The sequence below is a fragment of the Camelus bactrianus genome, chromosome 4 (assembly GCF_048773025.1).
Source record: "Camelus bactrianus isolate YW-2024 breed Bactrian camel chromosome 4, ASM4877302v1, whole genome shotgun sequence".
Classification (NCBI taxonomy): Eukaryota; Metazoa; Chordata; class Mammalia; order Artiodactyla; family Camelidae; genus Camelus; species Camelus bactrianus.
The window spans coordinates 53,672,820-53,692,203 of record NC_133542.1 but is presented as its reverse complement, the minus strand read 5'-3'; the positions used below and the strand labels follow the sequence as shown (position 1 = coordinate 53,692,203).

The 19,384-nt window shown below is 38.1% G+C and overlaps 1 protein-coding gene across 4 annotated transcripts in view; it reads right to left on the bottom strand.

Moving 5' to 3' along the window:
* FKTN (fukutin) overlaps positions 1–19,384 on the bottom strand; it is a 57,028-nt gene that overhangs the window by 20,411 nt on the left and 17,233 nt on the right. For 3 of the 4 annotated variants that reach the window (XM_074361934.1, XM_074361935.1, XM_074361936.1), the window contains exons 3-8: positions 16,756–16,815; positions 15,424–15,627; positions 8,868–9,145; positions 8,073–8,205; positions 2,466–2,595; positions 381–514 (exon numbers count right to left, since the gene is read on the bottom strand). In XM_074361934.1, the coding sequence (XP_074218035.1) occupies positions 381–514; positions 2,466–2,595; positions 8,073–8,205; positions 8,868–9,145; positions 15,424–15,627; positions 16,756–16,815 (939 nt within the window). The remainder of the gene's footprint in view (positions 1–380; positions 515–2,465; positions 2,596–8,072; positions 8,206–8,867; positions 9,146–15,423; positions 15,628–16,755; positions 16,816–19,384) is intronic. The other variant, XM_074361937.1, reaches the window with a different exon arrangement.

Genomic DNA, 19,384 nt, shown 5'->3' with positions numbered 1-19,384 from the left:
AAAATTAAATGACTCATGAGAAACAACACAACTTCAGGTAGGGTAGGTGGGACTCTTAGTTATTATATAATTATATACTATATGCTATGTTAATTAATTATTTTGTTATATTGTTGCCTAACATAATGGCAATATATTCATCTGCAAGAGTCCAAGAGCCTTTTCACCTTCTCATGGTCAATACAAAGCTAGATTTTCTTGTTTTCCGTAAATAGTGCAGAAGTCTCAAGTGGTGATAAGCTTCTGCTGAACTCATCCTGGCCAATACTGAGCGATAAAATGCTGTATGCAATGTTCTTAAACATCCCTGAGTTGTTTAATATAAACTTTACTTTTGAGACATGTTACTAATGGAAGTAAAGCAGATTTTTGTTACTGACCTTCCCAAATTTGTGTTTGAGTGGAAGTCCTGCATCTTGAAATGCTGAAATAATATCAGATTTGTAATCCTGAATAAAAATTCCTAGGTCAACATCTTTACTATAAGGAATAATGTTGCACTGCCGATACCATCCTAAAAAAAAAAAAAAGAATAAGAAAACTTAAAAAAAAAAACTTAAGTTTGCAAAAATTAGTCATTATATTATAATGGATAGTCTTTGTAACAGTGTATTTTATATCAGAGGGATGAGACTTACTGTGCTTTACTAAAATTTTTAAAAATTAAATCCTTAATTAAACTCTGTGATTACAGGAGCTACTTGTTAAAGGATCTTTCTTTCATTCCATCCTTCATTTTCACTGGTCTGAGCACTCAGCAGCCTTAAAAACTTCCATGATGTATTTTAATTTCTGAATAAACAATTAACGATGATAATATTAACTGGGCCATCCGTTTAAAACATTAAGTTAATTTTTAAAACGTTTAATCATGACTCTCTCATAATGAAGGCTGCCTTTAAGACATGCTAAAAAATGTAATTTAATTCTTTTGCTTAACCAATATCCCTCTCCTGAGCAGTAATTTGTAGAACCTAACAGCTCTGAACAGCTTGTGTCTGATGGGTCAAATAAAAAAGAAGAGCAGTATCAGCCTCAGTTTTCACCACACTGTCAAAAGCTACTTCTAGGAATTCACTATGTATCTACTTCTAAATTAGGTGCTATGGTACCGTTCTAAAAAGACAAAATTTATACCTTAATATTACTAAGGGCTCTGGGTTCCCTGTATTATCCTTCTAATCCTTCCATCCAAAGTATTCAAAAAATAAATAAATGTCTACAGTTATCTCTGGGAAATACTGTTTGGAATTCTAAACTTTAACTTCATTTTAACATAGATATTTAGAAGCCTAGCATGGGATCTCACCTTTATTTTAAGAAAAATCTACAATCTGCATCTATCAAAGAATCATGAACTATTAGAAATGGAAGGCTCCTTAAATAGCATCTAATCCAACTCCATCATTTTATAAACGCCCTTAAATTAAGAAAACCACAGGGCTAAGAACTCAAAACAAACCATGACAAATGATTAAGAAGTATTTTTGAGGATATGGTCTCTAAAACAATCTTGCTTCAAAAAGTTAAACCTTAAAAGCATATATCATATAAATGACATGTACTTTTTTTTTCTTTTTTTTTTTTTTTGCTTACTCTAGCTGTAGGCTCCTTGACAGGAAGAACCATGTAAATTTCCACAAAGCCTAACAGACAGGATGACCAGGTACCCCAGTTTACACCTGTTGTACCCAATAATTACTAATGGCACTCCTTTTACTCTCAAATAGTCTCCTGAACTGCACAATAAATTAATAATCCTGTAAAAACAGGAGCAGAATTAGCCTTTGTATGAATACAGTTATAATCAACTACAGTTATAAACAGGAGGGAATAAAAAAAAATTAAGATTCTAAATAATTCTAAATTCCAAAGAAGTGTGACCTAATGCACAGTGGAAAGAGATCCAAAAATTTCTCAGATTTTTCAACTTGCCTAAAGACTCTAGAAAAATCTACCTTTCACCATTTCAGGATGAATAGAATGTGGTGAGACACTGATGTCCAATCAGTGACACTTTCATGATCTGGATGAGATTCGTAGAAGACCTTATGACACTCCATTCTTCCTCTCGTTAGAAGCTTCTAGTGCAACGCCAGTTGTTTGTATTGTGTGTAAGTGAAGAAACAGAATACAGTTTTGTTTTTGTTTTTTAAGGCGTTATTATTTCTTTGGGATAGAAATAATAAAATGCTAATCTAAGGATAACCTGATAATCACATGCAGTCTACATGTTCTGATATAAATTTCATACATATTACTTATAATTTGGGGAAACACAATTCTCTATTTTATGTTTCTGAAGTTACTTAATCAATAAATCCTTGCTCCATGTCCTATGTTTATTCTGTCCATAAATATGACACTTTGAATACCGCTGATATCTTGTTATCGCAAGCAGTCACACCTAAAGCCAACAAGGATGAAATGTCAAAAAGACAAATGTAAAGCAACCAGAATTTTACCTAGACAAGTTCCGCTGCTCAGCCAGAACCGCACTCCCAATTTCTTCAAAGTTTTGGCTGCTAGTTGCAACAACTCCTTTGCACTCTTCCGGAAAGTCATAGCTTCCACAGTGTTATCATCAAGGTACTGCTACAAATATAACAGTCAGCTATTTTAGTTATTTCTAAATGGTTAGAAATATTTTTGTGACATACAAGTTAAACTTGAAAATCAATCCCTTATTATATATTTTTCTATTAAGAAAATAAAGTTTCAGAATTCCTTGTTAGTCACACATTAAAATAAGAGTAGATTCTAGGAGAGACAAGTTAACAAAGAAATATAACCAGGATTCCCAAGGGATGAGATTTACACCTTTAACAATTCCCTCCTCCACATCACAATTTAGCAGATTGGGCAGTTAGGGGAAAAGAAGGCTAATTAAGAGAGCTACAAGCATATCTGAAGCCAACACATTAAATGACGTTTTCATCATTCACTGGTACGACTGAATGGTACAGTAGAAAGAACCTGGGATTTTGCATCAGATTGTGTTCAAGTCTAACTCCACTTCATTTTCGCTGTGACCCTGGGCATATCACCTCAGAAGAATATAAGCTCTATGAGGAACGTGACTTCATTTATCACTGTATCTCCAATGTCTAAAACAGTGCTTAAATAAATGAGAGAATGAAAGAACAAACCTCTCTCATATATAACTTTCTCATCAGTAATTAAAGGATAATAATTAAAGAATAACAATTACACCTTGTAGGACTGCTGTGAAGATTTAATGAGATAATGGATGACAGAAAAATACCTCATTATGAGATTCTATACAGATTATGAGATTCTATACAGATATCATTGTCATTTACTTATAGTCTTTTTGCCTTGGTTTTCTTCATTTTTAGGGTGTTCTAGAACCAAGAAAGCACTATAAATTCTTCACTGATGCTTCACTATCCATGGGACAGAATCTAAACTTCTTGGCACAGCAGACAAGGACACTTGTGTTCAGGTACAGATGACTGGTCCAGCCTTATCTTCACCCTCCTCATATCTCATATTACATCAATGACTTATAACTTTCCAAATATACCACAACTTTTCAAGCCTCTGTGCATTTCTACATTTTTCCTTTGTCTGAAATGCCCTTGACTAACAAAATCTTTCAGATCTCAGTTCTACCCTCTGAAAAACATTCCCTGATATTCCCATGAACACATACATGTTTATTCTCCCAGTGCTCCTCTTCAGCTCAACATTTACAGAGCAAAAAAATTCTGTCTGGTACTAGACACAGGCAAAGACAAATGAAACAATCTGTTCAGTGAGCTTGTAACAGTTACTCCTATATGTACTTTTACTATAATTCTTATCATAGTTAATCCTAATTGTTGATTCTATTAATACTTCCTGTACTAGGCTGTAGAGATGGTTCCTTGAGGGCAGGTACTGAATCTCCCCATTACCACATGTACAAATTTAGAACGGTGTCTGGTATATGATAAGTTAGCAACACATATTGATAAATGGGTAAATGAATAAATGACTGACGAAGCCCCTCCCATGCCCACAATAGCCTAAAACATCCTGGCATTCTTCTATAAAACAGCAGGAAGAAATATAGCTCCTCGAAGGACCATATATCTCAAGCAAAAAGTATCCCTAGGAAGAAAGAGGAATTCCTGGAGATAAATAACATTCTACAGAATATACAGGGTGTATGGATCTCTTCAGTATGAAAATAACCTCAGAGCCATAACTTCTCCTAGAACGTATGAATGGAATGGGAGATGCATGTTTTATTCCTGCTGTAGGGGAAAAGCCTGAAGCCAGGAGTTTGGAGACCCTGGATCTAGGCCATGATCAATCAGTAATGACTGTGTAACTGACATTTTGAAACCACAGTTTTCTTATCTGTTGAAGGTGAATCCTTGCCTTATTTCAGAGTGACTCAAAGGATCAAAGTAAACAATAAATAAATGAAAACTTTATGCTCCACAAAAACATTACTCTGATAGTTATGTCCAATTGAGGCTGCCCCTGCAGGGACATATCCCTGCCTCTGACATACCTTTCCTAACACAACACTCCCATAAATTCCATTTCTTAGGATTAACCCTCATATGTGTTAAAGTATATGTGTGTGTATATATACATACATATATATATATGTATATATACATCTGTACACCTTATACGTTTGTTATGGACTTTAAAATTACAGTTATACATACTTTTTTCATTTAAAAATTATATATATACACACACACATATATTGGGATTACCATGCCTCCAGAAAAAGACTAAATCCTAGTTTAAATATCAAGTCCATTTGCACTTTCCCGTTCAGGCAACCTTTCCCAAACCTATGTGGCCAGAGCCTGAGCAGGGTGAGCAGTGTGTCTATATATGGGGGCAGCCTGGTTGGGGACAGGAATATCCAAGCAGGATGAGAATAGCATCCAAATGCAGCAGCGGAAAAGATGAAAGATTGAACAAATAAGTAAATATATAAAGGATAATAGGAGTCGGGTTTCTTATTGTTTGAGAAGGGAGTCACAAATATGGAAATGAACCCTATGCTGTTTAACTGAAATGTAAGTTAATTAGACTGAAGATATCAGTGTGAATTCTTAGATCTTGATAGATATAGAAATACACACATACATATACCACTCCTGCCACTGAGAGGGTCTGCGGGCAGCAAAACCCAAATAGCAATGAGCACACCTGACATCCAGGCTCGGCTTCTAAAAGGAACCAGGAGTCAGAGAAATGGCTGATTCCAGGGTTGTAGGAGAGAAATTACAAGATTAACCTAAGATGTCTTGTGCCCAAAAGCAAGAAAGTGCCCAGAAATGATGGAGACATGTCAAAAAGGACACAGAAGCTACATGAAGGGTTCCCACTGGCCAAATATGGAAGAACAATTTGAGGGTCAAAATAACGAAAATAGTGGCCTATAAGTCACTGAAGGAAATGGGAAATCATGAGTTCATACTGATGTAAACAAATAAATTAACTGAGAGTTTGATGATGATAGTTTTAAATACCTTCATGCCAAGTACCTACTCATTACAAAGGGAAAACCAGAAATGTCGCCAGGGTGAAGCCAGCAGACAGCACTTTAACTAAGCAATCAAAGGGAACGCCAACAGTAATGGGACAAACTGAAATCATGTAGCGCCTGACAGGATGTCATGAGAAGAGCCCAGGATCACTTCTGTGTTATTTCTACTAAAGATGAACCTAACATGAGTAAAAACCAGACAAACCCCAAACAAGGGACAATTTTAAAAATATCACACCTATAATCTTCAAAAATATCAAAGTCATAAAAGTTAAAAAAGGATTGTAAAAATGTTCCAGAGTGAAGGAGACTAAAGAGACAGAAAAATTAAATACATCATGTGATTCTGAACTGAAACCTTTTATAATAAAGGTCATTACTGAAGTAGTTAAGCAAAACTTGAATGGATATTAAATGGTAATGATCGATGTGTTAAATTCCTGATTTTTGTATCAAGACACGTAGGAAAACGTTCTTGTTTTTAAGAAATGCTAAATTATTTGAGGTTTTGTGGCATATGGTCGACAACTTACTTCCAAATGGTTCAGGGAAAAAAATTATTTGTATAGTATTTGGTAATTATTCTGAAAGTTTAAAAATGCTTCCAAAAAATTGTTATTTAAAAAAAGGAAGTTAGGAGGCTGCTTTACGGGATCTATTAGATTAATTCATTGCTTGTTTTACACCAGGAATTGTATTTAAGACTGTTTGGCGCCATCAAGTGTTCAAAGTTATGTATGTTCGCTTTAATTTGAAAACGGACCCTCCCGGTATTTTTCAGTCATGAGTCTAACATAAGGATGAAGAATGAAACATTTACGAGGATGAGGATAAAAAAAGTTACCAATCCCATTAGACACTTTACATTTGTGATAATAATACATTATCAGAGGAGAAAAACAAATTAGTGATCACGAGTCTATCTTGCTGCGAGTAGAGAGACAACGCGATGAAGATCGAATACAAAGTTCCACTTGACCTTGTCATGAATATAAACCTCCAGATAGCATTACAACCTCACCATGTGATGATACGTCACACACCGAAAGAATGAGGCTATGATGAGCTGATAAGCCCTCCAAGCATCTGTCATCCATATTCTTTACTCAAATGCTGACTGAATGCTTGCCCTTAAATCTTCAAAAGCAAACATGAAAATATGGAATTTGAAAATATGATTAAAAATTACCCTCATGATTTCTCAATATTCGGGAACATTGTACATTTTACACTGCCTCCTCACAAAGATCAACAAAATAAGCCTGGGCAATTGCTTGTGAGGTAATGGAGTAGTCCTGGTAAGTGTCCTGAAAAAAATCACTTGATTCAGATGAGCACCTTATTCTCCATGCACATCCCCATCATTACAGGATCTTTCCTTTGTGCCAGGTACTTGCTACAGAGGTGAATAAAATGCCAGTAAGTTCACATAATCTCATAGAGGGACAAGAGAGACGTTCACAATTAACTGCGGTAATTGCTATGACAGAGGTGGCAACCAGAACAAAACCCCTGAAGGCAGGAACAGTGCATGGTCAAGTTCAGCACCAGAATGCATCTCTGCTTCCTGTTACTCTGTGATGGGGATATCATGGGCAGCGCAGCCCTTGCCGACTAGAGTTGGCCCAGCCACACACACAGTTTTCCAGCATTTCATCCATGAGGCTGACTGGTATGTTCCCCAGTCGTGCAACTATGGATTTAAGGGAACAGGAGTAGGAAGGCCCAACTGGCCTATCAGGTCTGGGTCCTGGGAGCCAACACAGCCTACTAGACAAAACCTTGCATTTACAGCTTGGGCATTGGGCCTGTGATGATGTAGCTGGTACTTCATCTTCCCATTTCACTCCTGTCCTTTTGTGTTCACAGCTTTCTTGGAAGGGAACCTCAGAAAATAAAGGGCAAGTAGAAGGATTAAGGGCACCAAAACAACACATAAGTCTGACTGTTTTCACTGTATCTCTGTTTCATGTTACTTCTCAGAGCTGAACTTTCATGTCCTTTAAATTCATCTTTATATCCCCAGGGTCAGGAGAGTTCCTGGGAAGCTGGCTTTTAATAAATGTTTATTGAATTGAAAGCGAGAGCAGCAGAATAAAGTAAAGTTCAGAAGCACTTGGTTTTTATGTAGCATTTATCTTCAAAAAACCTTCATAAACACACAAAAATTCATATTCAGTGCCAATCTTCTGAGAAAAACTGTATTTTGCATGAAGTCTTTTCTAAATCCACACGGTCCATCTTCTACGTGGCTTCATCCTAGTTGGACTGCTTGAAGAACAGCATGCATCACCTTTAAAAAGTTTATGGGCTACCCGAAGTCTATTCAAATAAAACAACGTCTCCATAAATAGCAGACCATTCAACTAGGGAAGAAATTGTTTCTTAAGGTTAATGTTTAATCCATGTAAAAAAAATCCAGAACAGGCAAATCTGAAAAGATGTTTTCTTACCTGTTTTCCATAAGTCCCTTCATTCCCCCCCCCCCAGAAATATTACAAATAAACACACTTCAATTTAAGAAGTACAACATTTGCTTATCTCGAACCTGAAAGAATGCTCGAGCTTCTTTATACCTACACTCAATAAATCTAGAGTGTGGTATTTCTTCTAGAAAGTGCACTGGTTCCTTTGGAATGAGAACTTCTAATCCATCAATAGTAATTTGTTGTAACTCTGGCCTGAAAACAAAAGTTAAGATTTATTACCAGGACTTAACCCAGAATACTGGCAGCCTCTTCAAAACATACAACATAAGCCAAATAGCTAAACTTTATGCATATTTCCTTCAACTACCTTAGACATTATTTTTTAAGACCTACTCTCTCAGTAACTATCAAATACACAATACAGCAGTATTAATTGTAGTCATCATGCTGTACACTACCTCCCAAGAACTTTTTATCTTATACCTACTGGACATTTGTAACTTTTAACCACTTTTAAGTATAATCCATGAACATATTTTATCCTGTGTTTATATTATAAATATAATCATAAGACTAGTTATTATTTTATGCCTCATTTGTGTCCCTCAACATTGTAGTACTTGTCTCTGTCGTTACACAGAGCACAAGTTCAGAGTTTCCCTGCCGTATGATTCTTCAATGTGTGAATAAACGGCGTTTTGTCTGGGGCATTAAGAACAGTGTTGCTATGAACAATCTGATACATATTTCCTGGGGCACATGTGCAGGAGTTTCCTACTGTTGAATATTTACATTTCAAAATGGATTTATGTGAATTACACTTTAGATTTAATATCTAAATGTAAAAGAAAGAGTGAGAATTCATGACTGAACAATATAGGTTTCACATCTCCTCTTGAGACCCCGGAATTTACCTGTCAAAAGCTCCAGCATAACGACCAAATGATAACTTTCGAAAAGGGACAAATTTCCTGTCAATGTGTCCTTTGAGCCGCAGATGGCCGTGCCAGAGGTAGTTGCCACTCCTCTCATGAAAAACCACCACGTGGATGGCATGACTGGCCAACCTGCAGATGTAGTGCAGGGGGATTTCAGTTCCAGAAAGTGAATCTATCCCATCGAGCCGGGGGTCTTTGCTCTCGATCTTCAGACATTGAAATCCCATATTTTCAGCTATCCGAAACCAGCCTTCCTAAAACCAAAGAAACATCAAGCTCGACTCTTTAAAACTAAATACCAGGAGCAAAACTAAAGTGATTCTTACACTGTATTAAGTCACACGTATTTTTGTGCTAATCTGCTCTTTGCCTGAAGATTAAAAAATGAAGGGGTGAGGGGAAGGTCGTGGTGGGACAGCAAAGGAAAGGACCAAAAAGAGAAACCACACAGCGTGGAGACATGTTTAAACGCTCTCTTTATGAAAATTAATACAAATTTCTTCCTTGGAATGAGAATGCTCACTCATTGTAGTGTTCACTGGTTAGTATCTACAAAGTAAATGTTAATATAAGGATAGTACTTAAAACTAAACCTGTATTCTCAATCTAACTTCTAGTAATCTTCAAAGGTGCTTCAGAAAGCAGTGTTTTCATCTTACAGTTATATCCCAACACCTTGAACTGCTACTAAAGCAGAAGTCCATCATAATGCAAATCCTTAGAAAACAGACTGAGATATACTACAAAACAAAGTGCGTTTTCCAACAGCATTAGTTATTGTATAAACCTCATGTAAAAGGATTAATCTACATGGTAGATTTTTAATCCTAACCTCAACAACCAGTTCTACAGATGATTAAACAGTATTGTTTATTAAGAACACTACATTTGAATAGAAATGTAGTTTCCAAGGAACTTTTATAGACATTATTGCGTTTACATACGACATCTATCCTAGAGAGTAAGTAGCACAGATATTACAGGTAAGGAAAGAGACTCACAGAAGTCTAACGAAACAAAACGAGTAAGAGGCAAAGCCACTGCCAGCAGTTAGGCCTTACTAACCAAACACAAGATCCTCCCCACTCCACAACACTGCCTCTCTAGTCCACACTAATGTAATGCATACAAAGCTCATTTATGCTCGTTATCTCATCTGATGTCCACGGAAACCATGTGAGGTCAGCAAGGAAGATGTTACTATGCCTAGTCTACATTTAAGGAGAATAGACTTCTAAGTGGTTAATACCAGACATTCAAGTTATTACAGGATGGAACTGTGTCTGAAAGCTTGTCTTATGAGGCACAGCATTCACAAACATTTTTCAAGAGTAGTTGATTCACATCACTCACCGCCTCTGAGTGCTGTCATTTGGATTAGCTGTCTGCTCATCTATGCTCTTGTAACACACACAAACCTTTATCACAGAACTGATTGTGCTTTTTTATTTGGTTAAACTCCTTTAATAGACTACAAGTTTCTCAACCACGGGAGTCAACAGAGTGGCTAGTACCCAGCAGGTGCTCAATAGATATTTGTTGTTGTTGTTGTTGTTGTTTACACTGTTAAACAAGAGAAAGTGATCATTCTGGTAGAGAATGCTAACTAGTGCCAATAAAAATGGTCTTCTGTTTTCTGGATATAGAGCTAAATTGTGCTTTGGTCAGAGGAATGTGGATGGAAGTATCAGATACCAATTCCAGGCCTGGCCTTACAACATCTCATAAGATCTCCCCTGCTCTCCCTCTTCTATTTGTGTGCAGAGAAGCAAAGAACTCCCAGATAGGAAGGTCACACGAATGAAACAGCCTGCATCCCTAAGTTACCGCTTATAACAAAGTCATCCAGGAATATCCCTGACCAACAATATCCACACTAGATTCTAACTAAAGACAATTACTCCTTTTTTTGCACTAAGCCAATACGATTTTAGGGTTGTTTTTAGTAGCAACTAACGTAACTTACCCTGGCTAATACAATTTCACCCTGATGCTCCTTCTATTAGGATTATCAACTGTAGGTTCCTCTTTTTCCTTTTCTTTCCTGGTACACCTATGAGGTGGAATGCACTGATTGAGGGTGAGAATGGCCAAGTAAGAGAAGGAATCTACTGTACAGGATGAAAGAAAAGCATTGTAAGTTGGTAAATTTGGAAAAAATTGAAAAGGCCAGGCAGAATTTGAGGAGAAATCAGCCCTTGGGCTGTGGGAGGAAAGACTGACAGACAGAACAGGCAGAACCACAAAGTGGCTTGCCTTCTTATAATCATGACAGAGCACAGTCAAGAACAAAGCAGTTGCTCTGATCAAACAGAGCAAAGGCCTAGGTCAAGACTACTGCACAAATCCACTCCCAGTTGCCTTGGCAATGCTTTGCCGTTTGGTAATGGTATTAACAAAGAAAAGTCACACGTAAATTAAGTCTATAGTAACTAGACTGGTGATCTAATTAATTAGCTCTACCTTGGGAGAAGGTTTAGGGAGGACTATCCAAAGGGTCTGTATGATGTCCTACGTATAAAATGATAACCATGAACCCCTGTGCTTATCTGAATACTGCTGACCTTTGGTTTCTTCCACTGACTGGTTTTTTTGGGTTTGCCAATTGTGGCATATGCTCTTTCTTCTACAGGACCGGTTCTCAAGGCAAGTGGTACTGTATCCAAGAGACAATTTAGAAACTTATGGAGATGTTTTTGGTTATTATAATGATTAGGGAGGACACAATTGGCATCGAGAGGTTAGGCCAGGGACACTGGACATGCTACAATCCAAAATATGAAAATCTATCCTGAGTCTTGTATAACTTCAAATGTTCTATCAGATAATCATGTAATGAAAAACTTTTTCATAATTACATGAGCCTCCATTTCCCAGGAACACAACAGCCATGTTAAAGGAGAGGCAGTTTCACTGTTTTGTTGTTAGACACTTGTCTACTATTTTGGAAAGCTGATTACTAACGACAGTGTCATTCATAATAGAGTCTATATTTGAAGCTATCACATTCAGTGATCCTACCGATAAGTGAAAGCATCTGAATTACTTCATTATGTCTTCCAGTGTAGTCAGGCCTGAGCATTTACACACTGAAATACACGTTTCCTTTTATTTCCACTTTATATTGTAGGTGAGACATTACATTGATTTGAGAGATTATGTATGTAGGTAAGTTATAATTGCTATACATTTTATTTTGGGAAAATAAAGGAACATTATAAAATACTCATTGTAAAAAAGATTTATAAGCCTTGTAGGCTTTTTCTCTGAGGAACTCAAGAGTCCCATAGAAATGACCTACAAATACTGACATTTAAGAGTCCCTCCAGTGAAAAAGCTGGCATACTCTTACTACCCTATAGTGAAGTCCACCAGTTCATGAGGCCTGACCATAACAAGAAGCTTCCAACTGGTTTTCAGTGCCTCATTCTTAAATATGAACAGACAAAGGTCAACAAACATTGTAGAAAACCTGTATCATGAAAAACAGACAAATAAAATAAAACAAAATGCAGCAGAGAGCAAAAGACTTTTTAAAAACACCAAACCTTTCAAATCTGCAGAGCAAAAATAACAAAACTGCACCCATGAAAAACAAGTATGCTATTATAAGAAACAATCAGCATACACAGAGCTTTTAGAAAACAAAAGTATGAAAATTAAAAAAAAATCAATGACATTGTTAAAGATTTTGTTTAAAAGTAGAACAGTTAGAAAAAGATGAAAAATCACAGAGCAAAGATAAGAAAACGAAAGGATCGATTTTGGAAGCCTTACATTCAAGCAGTAAAAAGTTCAGAAAGAAAGAACACTTCTATTCAATTGTATCTTGGGGGTCCTACCTAAACCAATAAGACAAGAAAAAGAAATTAAACATAAGAGTTGGAAAGAAAGAGAACAAACTGTCTTTTTGTGCAGAGAATACAATGATCTACATTTAAAGAAAGAAAGAAAATGAAAGAGGAGAAAAAAAGGTGGGGGAATGAAGGAGGAGAGAAAAGCTATCAGAGTTTATGTATAGAGTTCAGTATTTAGTACAGTTGCTGGGAAACAAGATAAAAATACAAAAGACAACAGCATTCAAATTCACCTATAATAATGAATTGGAAAAAGAAGCGGAAAAGTATCTACATTAACACCCACCACAAGGCCCCTTTTCGGTCCACATACAAAACTAAAATAGCAAGACATAAATCTCACAAAGATGCACAAAGTAAGAAAACTTAGGATATTCTATTACAGAACACCAAAGGCCACTTGAATTAAAGGTGATATATTTCATGTTCATGGATAAGAAATCTTAATGTTTTAACAATGTAAAGAGACCTCACATGCTTTTGCTTTCTCTAAGCCTAGACTAGCCCAGAGAATGAAGGACACATGGCTCAGGCACTTCCACTGCCCCACCTGACAGCCAGCCATCCTGAGAAGCAGAGCTGCCCAGCTGATTGGCAGCTGCATAAGCGAGCTTAGCTGAGGCTAGAAGAATAGCCCTGCTGAATCACACCCAAATGGCTAAGTTACAGAATCATTAGCTACATACTTGGTTGCTATTTAAGCCACTAAATTTGGGGGCATCTGTTACATGGCAGAAGCTAACTGCTCCATAAGCCAAATTAGAAATCAAATGTTTAGGTAAAAAGAAACATTTTAAGATATGAAAGGTTTCAACCTCCCATTCCCCCTTCTCAGAAGAGAATTCCCAAAATGTTGTGAAGAGGAGTTAAGACCACCACCTGCGGAGTAGACCAGACTGTACTAGGGCAGAAAGACCATAGCTCTAGGAGGGACATCCCCAAGGGGAAAATAATGAACTGAGAGATTACCTGATGTGTTAGATCCTACTGTGAGCTTTACATTTCTATTGCTGTGTTCATACATGGATTATTGATAAATATATAGAAAACAAGCAAACGAAAAGGGAGAAAAAAAGTCATATGAGAAAAGGAAAATAATCATATGATTAATAAGATAAACAGTGACTAGTGCTTTAACTACAAAATGTGATTCAGTCTTTTTTTTTTTTTTTTAAATGGAGGTACTGGGGATTGAACCCAGGTCTTCGTGCATGCTAAGCATGCACTCTACCACTGACCTATACCCTCCCCTGAATTCACTCATTTTTGATGACAATGGGAAAAAAGTGTTTGTGTGGGGGTGTGTCTGCCTGAGACAAAATAGATACAAAGACAAATTCTCATAATTCATAATCTAAATATGAAATATTTAAAAACAGAAGCATAAACATTTCATTTACAAATAAGAAGATAAACAAGCTAGAGAGAGCTGAAAGTGGCTGGCTCTAAGTGGGAATAAGGGGAAGAGGGAGAGAAAGTCAGGTACTGATTTTTTTCACTTTGAGCTCTGCACTAGTTCTTGACTTTTTAGACTTAGCACTAATAATATTTTGATTAAAAGTAAAAATTAAAAAATGCCATGTCTTAACTTTTCCATAAGTTTAAATATTTTCAAAATATAAATTTGGGAGTAAAGAAAGATAAGCAAACAAAAATCACGTGGAAGCGTGCAGCTTACAGTGCTTTGCCAGACCACACTGTCACCCTGGAGCATGAGCCCCTCCTATCGGGGCTAACACAACTGAAACAGATCCCCTGCAGCGCCAGTGCACATCTACCACGGACGGTGGACTAAACAGATGAGTTCATTTAGTCTCGTGCTAATTTCCTTACTCTTTCTTGAGTAACTCCTTAATGAAAAACAGTGAAACTAGAAAGTTAGAGGTAATCCGAATAAAGAAATAAGCAAATTTTTGGCATGTTTGGTTGAACTTTTTTTTTTTTTTTGACTACTGTCTGACTTTTGCCTTGTAATCTTAAAGCAGGATGGAAGTATAAATGTGAATTTTTGGATACTCCTAAGAAGCACTAACTCAAGTATCAAACAAGCCCTGTGCACTTACAACATGGAAAGAATAGTGCTACAGACAAAGGATACTACCTCTTGTATATCTTATGTAGCAGATGGTGAAAATTCACCACCAGATCCCTTCCCACCTACCTGCATACACTGATGGAAATGCTAAATACCTGGTTTTTTAGCCTCCTTCACAACAAGCAGATATGTGAACATACTTCTGGACAGTGAGCTATAAGCAGTTTCCAAGAAGTTTCGGAGAACATTTTTTTCCTTCAAAGGATGGACAGACTCACCATCCCTTCCAGTCATCTCCCTGCCTGGAACATAGCTATGGGGCCTCAGAGCTCTACAGCTATGTGACGAGGAGAGAAATGAAGAAAGAATCTCAGTGATGCAAATGCTAACATCAGCTGAGCTAATACCAATGTCCACCAACCTTTTAACCTTTTGTTATACAAGAAAAATAAATCCTCTATTTATTAATTATTATTAATTACCATTATTAATTGTTTTGCTACTTATAGCTGAAAATATTCCTGATACCACTTATAAAAATCTTTTTGAAAAATTTTAAGTGTTTTACAGTTTAAACTAGTTTAATGCCATACCATTTCATAAAAAACACATTCCATTACCTGAAAGCAAATCATCTCACCTCATTCTTCCATAGATGGTACTGTAGTGCAAATGCAGTAAAGTCTCTTGGAACACAGAAAAACCTGCATTCTGAAGTGGAGCCATGAGAAGTATTCTTGACTTGTTCTAAGTTTTTATTAATCAATTCCAGAATCAAAGGATCAATAAGGAACACAGGAATATTTTGACTCGATGTTAGCATAACAAATTTTTTAACTGCACGCTGTTTGAGAGGAAAAGAATCCCCTTAATTCTTCTAAACTAATACAACAATCTATCTTACTTTTTTTTATTCATTAATTTTATAAAAATATACAGAGTGCTTCACAGAAACCATGTATATTATTTGGCTAAAAAACACACACAAATGAATAATACACTATCCCTCTTCTCAAGAAGTACACAGTCTACTGAGGAAGATAAACAAATATTTATAAGGTAAAATGTTAAAGTAGAAATGTATGTAACATATTATAAAGTACAGAACAGTAAGCTACCCTTTCCCCTCAGACTACACAGAGCAAAACACCTCCTACTTTCAATAAATTAAAAGTTCACATTGATACTTCTAGACTTGATAGTTGAGGAGCCTGATACAGGATTTTACCTTTTTACCCAGGCTTTATCTTTTAAAAAGTAGCTCAAATCCAACTGGTATCAGCAATGACCTAAAATTATCACTACTTTACAGGTGCTTGGTGATTTGAAAACTCACACCTAACATAAAGCCTTCCATGACTCTGGTTAAAGAGAAGCCAAAGATTGAAATGCATCCACAAGAAATATCTATTCATATCCAAAGCACAGGCTAAGAGGATAAATGTAATTTTTTAGTATTGTTTTTCAACCTAAATTTGATTAGAAAAAAAGTAAGAAATATGTTTTATAAATGTACAGGCTCCAAAACAGATTTATTGTACATCTTGCTAGTCTTCCTTATCTTAAAAAGGAATATGTTGAAGATATTTTTATTCCTAATCATTATTTACCCTTATTCTTGGGTCAATTCTGATTCATTTGGGGAAGCACTATAGCTTAGTGAATAAGGATTTTGGAAGCAAGCAGTTAGAACCTGGACTCAGTCACTTATTAGCCAACTAACCTTAATCCTTCTAAGTTAATTGAGGATAAACATGTGTACTGACTCTTTAAAGTTTCCATAAGGACTAAATGACATACTGCAGGTAAAGCTCTTGGCACAGGGTCTGCTCCTTCACCTCTATCACCTACTCCCACCTCCCACTGAGCTAGCTACTATCATTGTCATCATTCAACAAATACTTACTAAGTACACAAATGAACGAACTAAATGAACATGGCAATTGAGGAATTTCTTGATTATTACACATACCCATTGTGTGCCATCAAATCCAATTCGGCTTCCTTTGGATTTTGACAAACCAGCTCCATTCTAGGAAGATAAAAAAAATTTTTTTTGGTAAATTCAAAGCCCAGCATTCAACATTACATTTAGGTTATGTATGAGATCCAACCTATATAATTGGCTCATAATCATTACAGAGCATTATCCTGCTGAAGAGGCTGTGGAGAAAACGGAACCCTCCTATACTGCTGGTGGGAATGCAGTTTGGTGCAGCCACTGTGGAAAACAGTATCTTCCTCAAAAGACTAGGAATAGGAGAGACGGAGAAGATGGTGGAGTAGAAGGACGCTCGCAGGTCACCCTCTCCCACAAATACACCAAGACTCACATCTACAGACCCACTCAGCCAACCAGAGCACCTGTGGAACTCTGACAGAACATCACCCTCTTCAAAAGATAAAGACGCCAAAAATCTGGTAGGAGAAAAGGAAAAAAGAAAGAACAAAAGGCAAAGCAGCGCGGGACGGGTCCCACAGGGAGGGAGCGGCAAAGGAGGACTGGCGCTCGCTCGCTGGGTCTCCCCTCTCCAACTGAGAGGCCAGCGGGACGGAGGGGGAGCCTCCGAGGCTCGGATCTGTACAGAGCAGCCCTTGACTAACAGAACTAAGTTAAACGGGCACAGAGCGTCCCCCCGACACCCAGCCTGAGACGCCGGCCGGCAGCCGCGGGCAGGGCCAGGCTGCACAAGCCTGGCGGAGGACGGAAGTGGCTGCACGGAGGCAGCCCCGGGGGAACGCAAGGGGCTGCGCGCCGTGGCTGTGGGTGCACAGGGCAGAACAACCTGGGCCCTCCATAAAACAGCAAGGTTGATGTGCTCTCGGGGGAAGGGTGCACACCCCCATCTCTGAAAACCCGCGGAAAGTTTTCGGGGGAAGAGAGGCGGGGCTCAGGCACAGCCGCCATATCCTCTGCGCTGAGCACTCAGGCGGGGCGGGGGCGAAACCTGCATCCGCACCGAAGGGCTTAGCAGCCTCAAAGGCCAGACTGAGACTGGCCTGCAGCCCGGGGCAGATAGGATCCTTCCATCCTGGTCCCTCAGAGAACTTGCTCCACAAAGACAAACAAGGAGCTGGGTTTTGGCTCGGAGCAGGGACTGGACTGTCCCTTGGTCTTCCCCGAGCCCACCCGCGGAGCGCCGAAGGGCGGAGCGCCGACCAAGGCGGAGCGCCGACCAGGGCGGAGCGCGCAGCCGCACAGAACAGCGCAGCTACCAGCAGCGCAGGTAGAGCGAGAGCGGACCCCCGCCTTTCGGGCAGGAACACAGCCCCTGACCGAGGTGCTGGGAGGGGGCACGACCCGCCCTCCTACCCGGCCAGTCTGCAACATCTGACTGCGGCATCCGGAGGGGCAGTGACCCGCCCGCCCACAGCAGAGGAGCGCTGCACCTCACCCAGTGTTAGGAGGAGGCACGATCTGCTTGCCGACAGGTGCTGGGAGCAGCACAGAGGAGGGCGCCAACGGAGGGCCTCTGAAAACAGCAAGCTGAGCTTCCAAAACAGGACGAAGACAGAAAGACTTCACATTAAAAGCACACAGACTCCAGGAGAACACTGACCACCCCCCCCCCCTTTTTAAAAATCTGTTTTTACCTGTTCTATTTTCTATTACTCTCTTAATCTTTACTTCTTAATTCATTTCTATTTCTCTTGGGTTTTGATGTCCTGCTATTGATTAGACACAGGTTTCAAATACATCTATTCATCTCCCCCCCCCCCTTTTTTGTAAAGGTTTCAAAAGGACGTCTCAACCCGATTAATACTCTGCTTCAACTCACTCTTCTATTATTCATTATACACTGTTTTCAAACCCTCTTTCTCCCTTCTTTTAAAATTCTTTCTCTCTCTCTTATTTTTTTTTCTTTTTTTCCTAAGTTCTATTCCTAAATAGGCATCAGATAGATAAAATCCTTAAGGACCAAAATAAACAACTGATACTCCATAAACCACAGTGCCAAAGAGGTATGAGCAAGATGAAGAAGCAGAAAAACCTTTCCCAATTAAAAGAACAAGAGAAATCCTCTGAAAGAAAGATCAACGAAATAGACATCAATAGCCTACTAGATCAAGATTTCAAAAAAGGAGTGATCGAATTGCTGAAGGAATTAAAAGAGATAGTGTTTAGAGATATAAAATATATCAAAAATGAAATTGAAGCTATAAAGAAGAGCCAAGTAGAATGGGTAAACTCATTGACAGAGATGAGGAATGATCTAATAGCTGTGCAAAGCCCACTAGATAATGCAGAGGAACGAATTAGTGATCTAGAAGACAGGGCAATAGAAAGCACCCATTCAGAAGAACTACAAGATAAGCAAATAAAAAATAATGAAAATAGCATAAGGGACCTATGGGATAATATAAAGCGTCCCAATCTTCGCATAATAGGGGTCCCAGAAGGAGAAGAAAGATCAAAGGGGATTGAAAAGGTTTTTGAAGAAATCATGACTGAAAACTTCCCAAACTTAAAGAAGGAATCAGATATCCAAGTACAGGAAGCTCAGAGGGTCCCAAACAGGAAGAACCCAAATAGACCCACACCAAGACATATCATAATCAAGATGGCCAGAGTCAAGGATAAAGAAATGATTCTAAAGGCA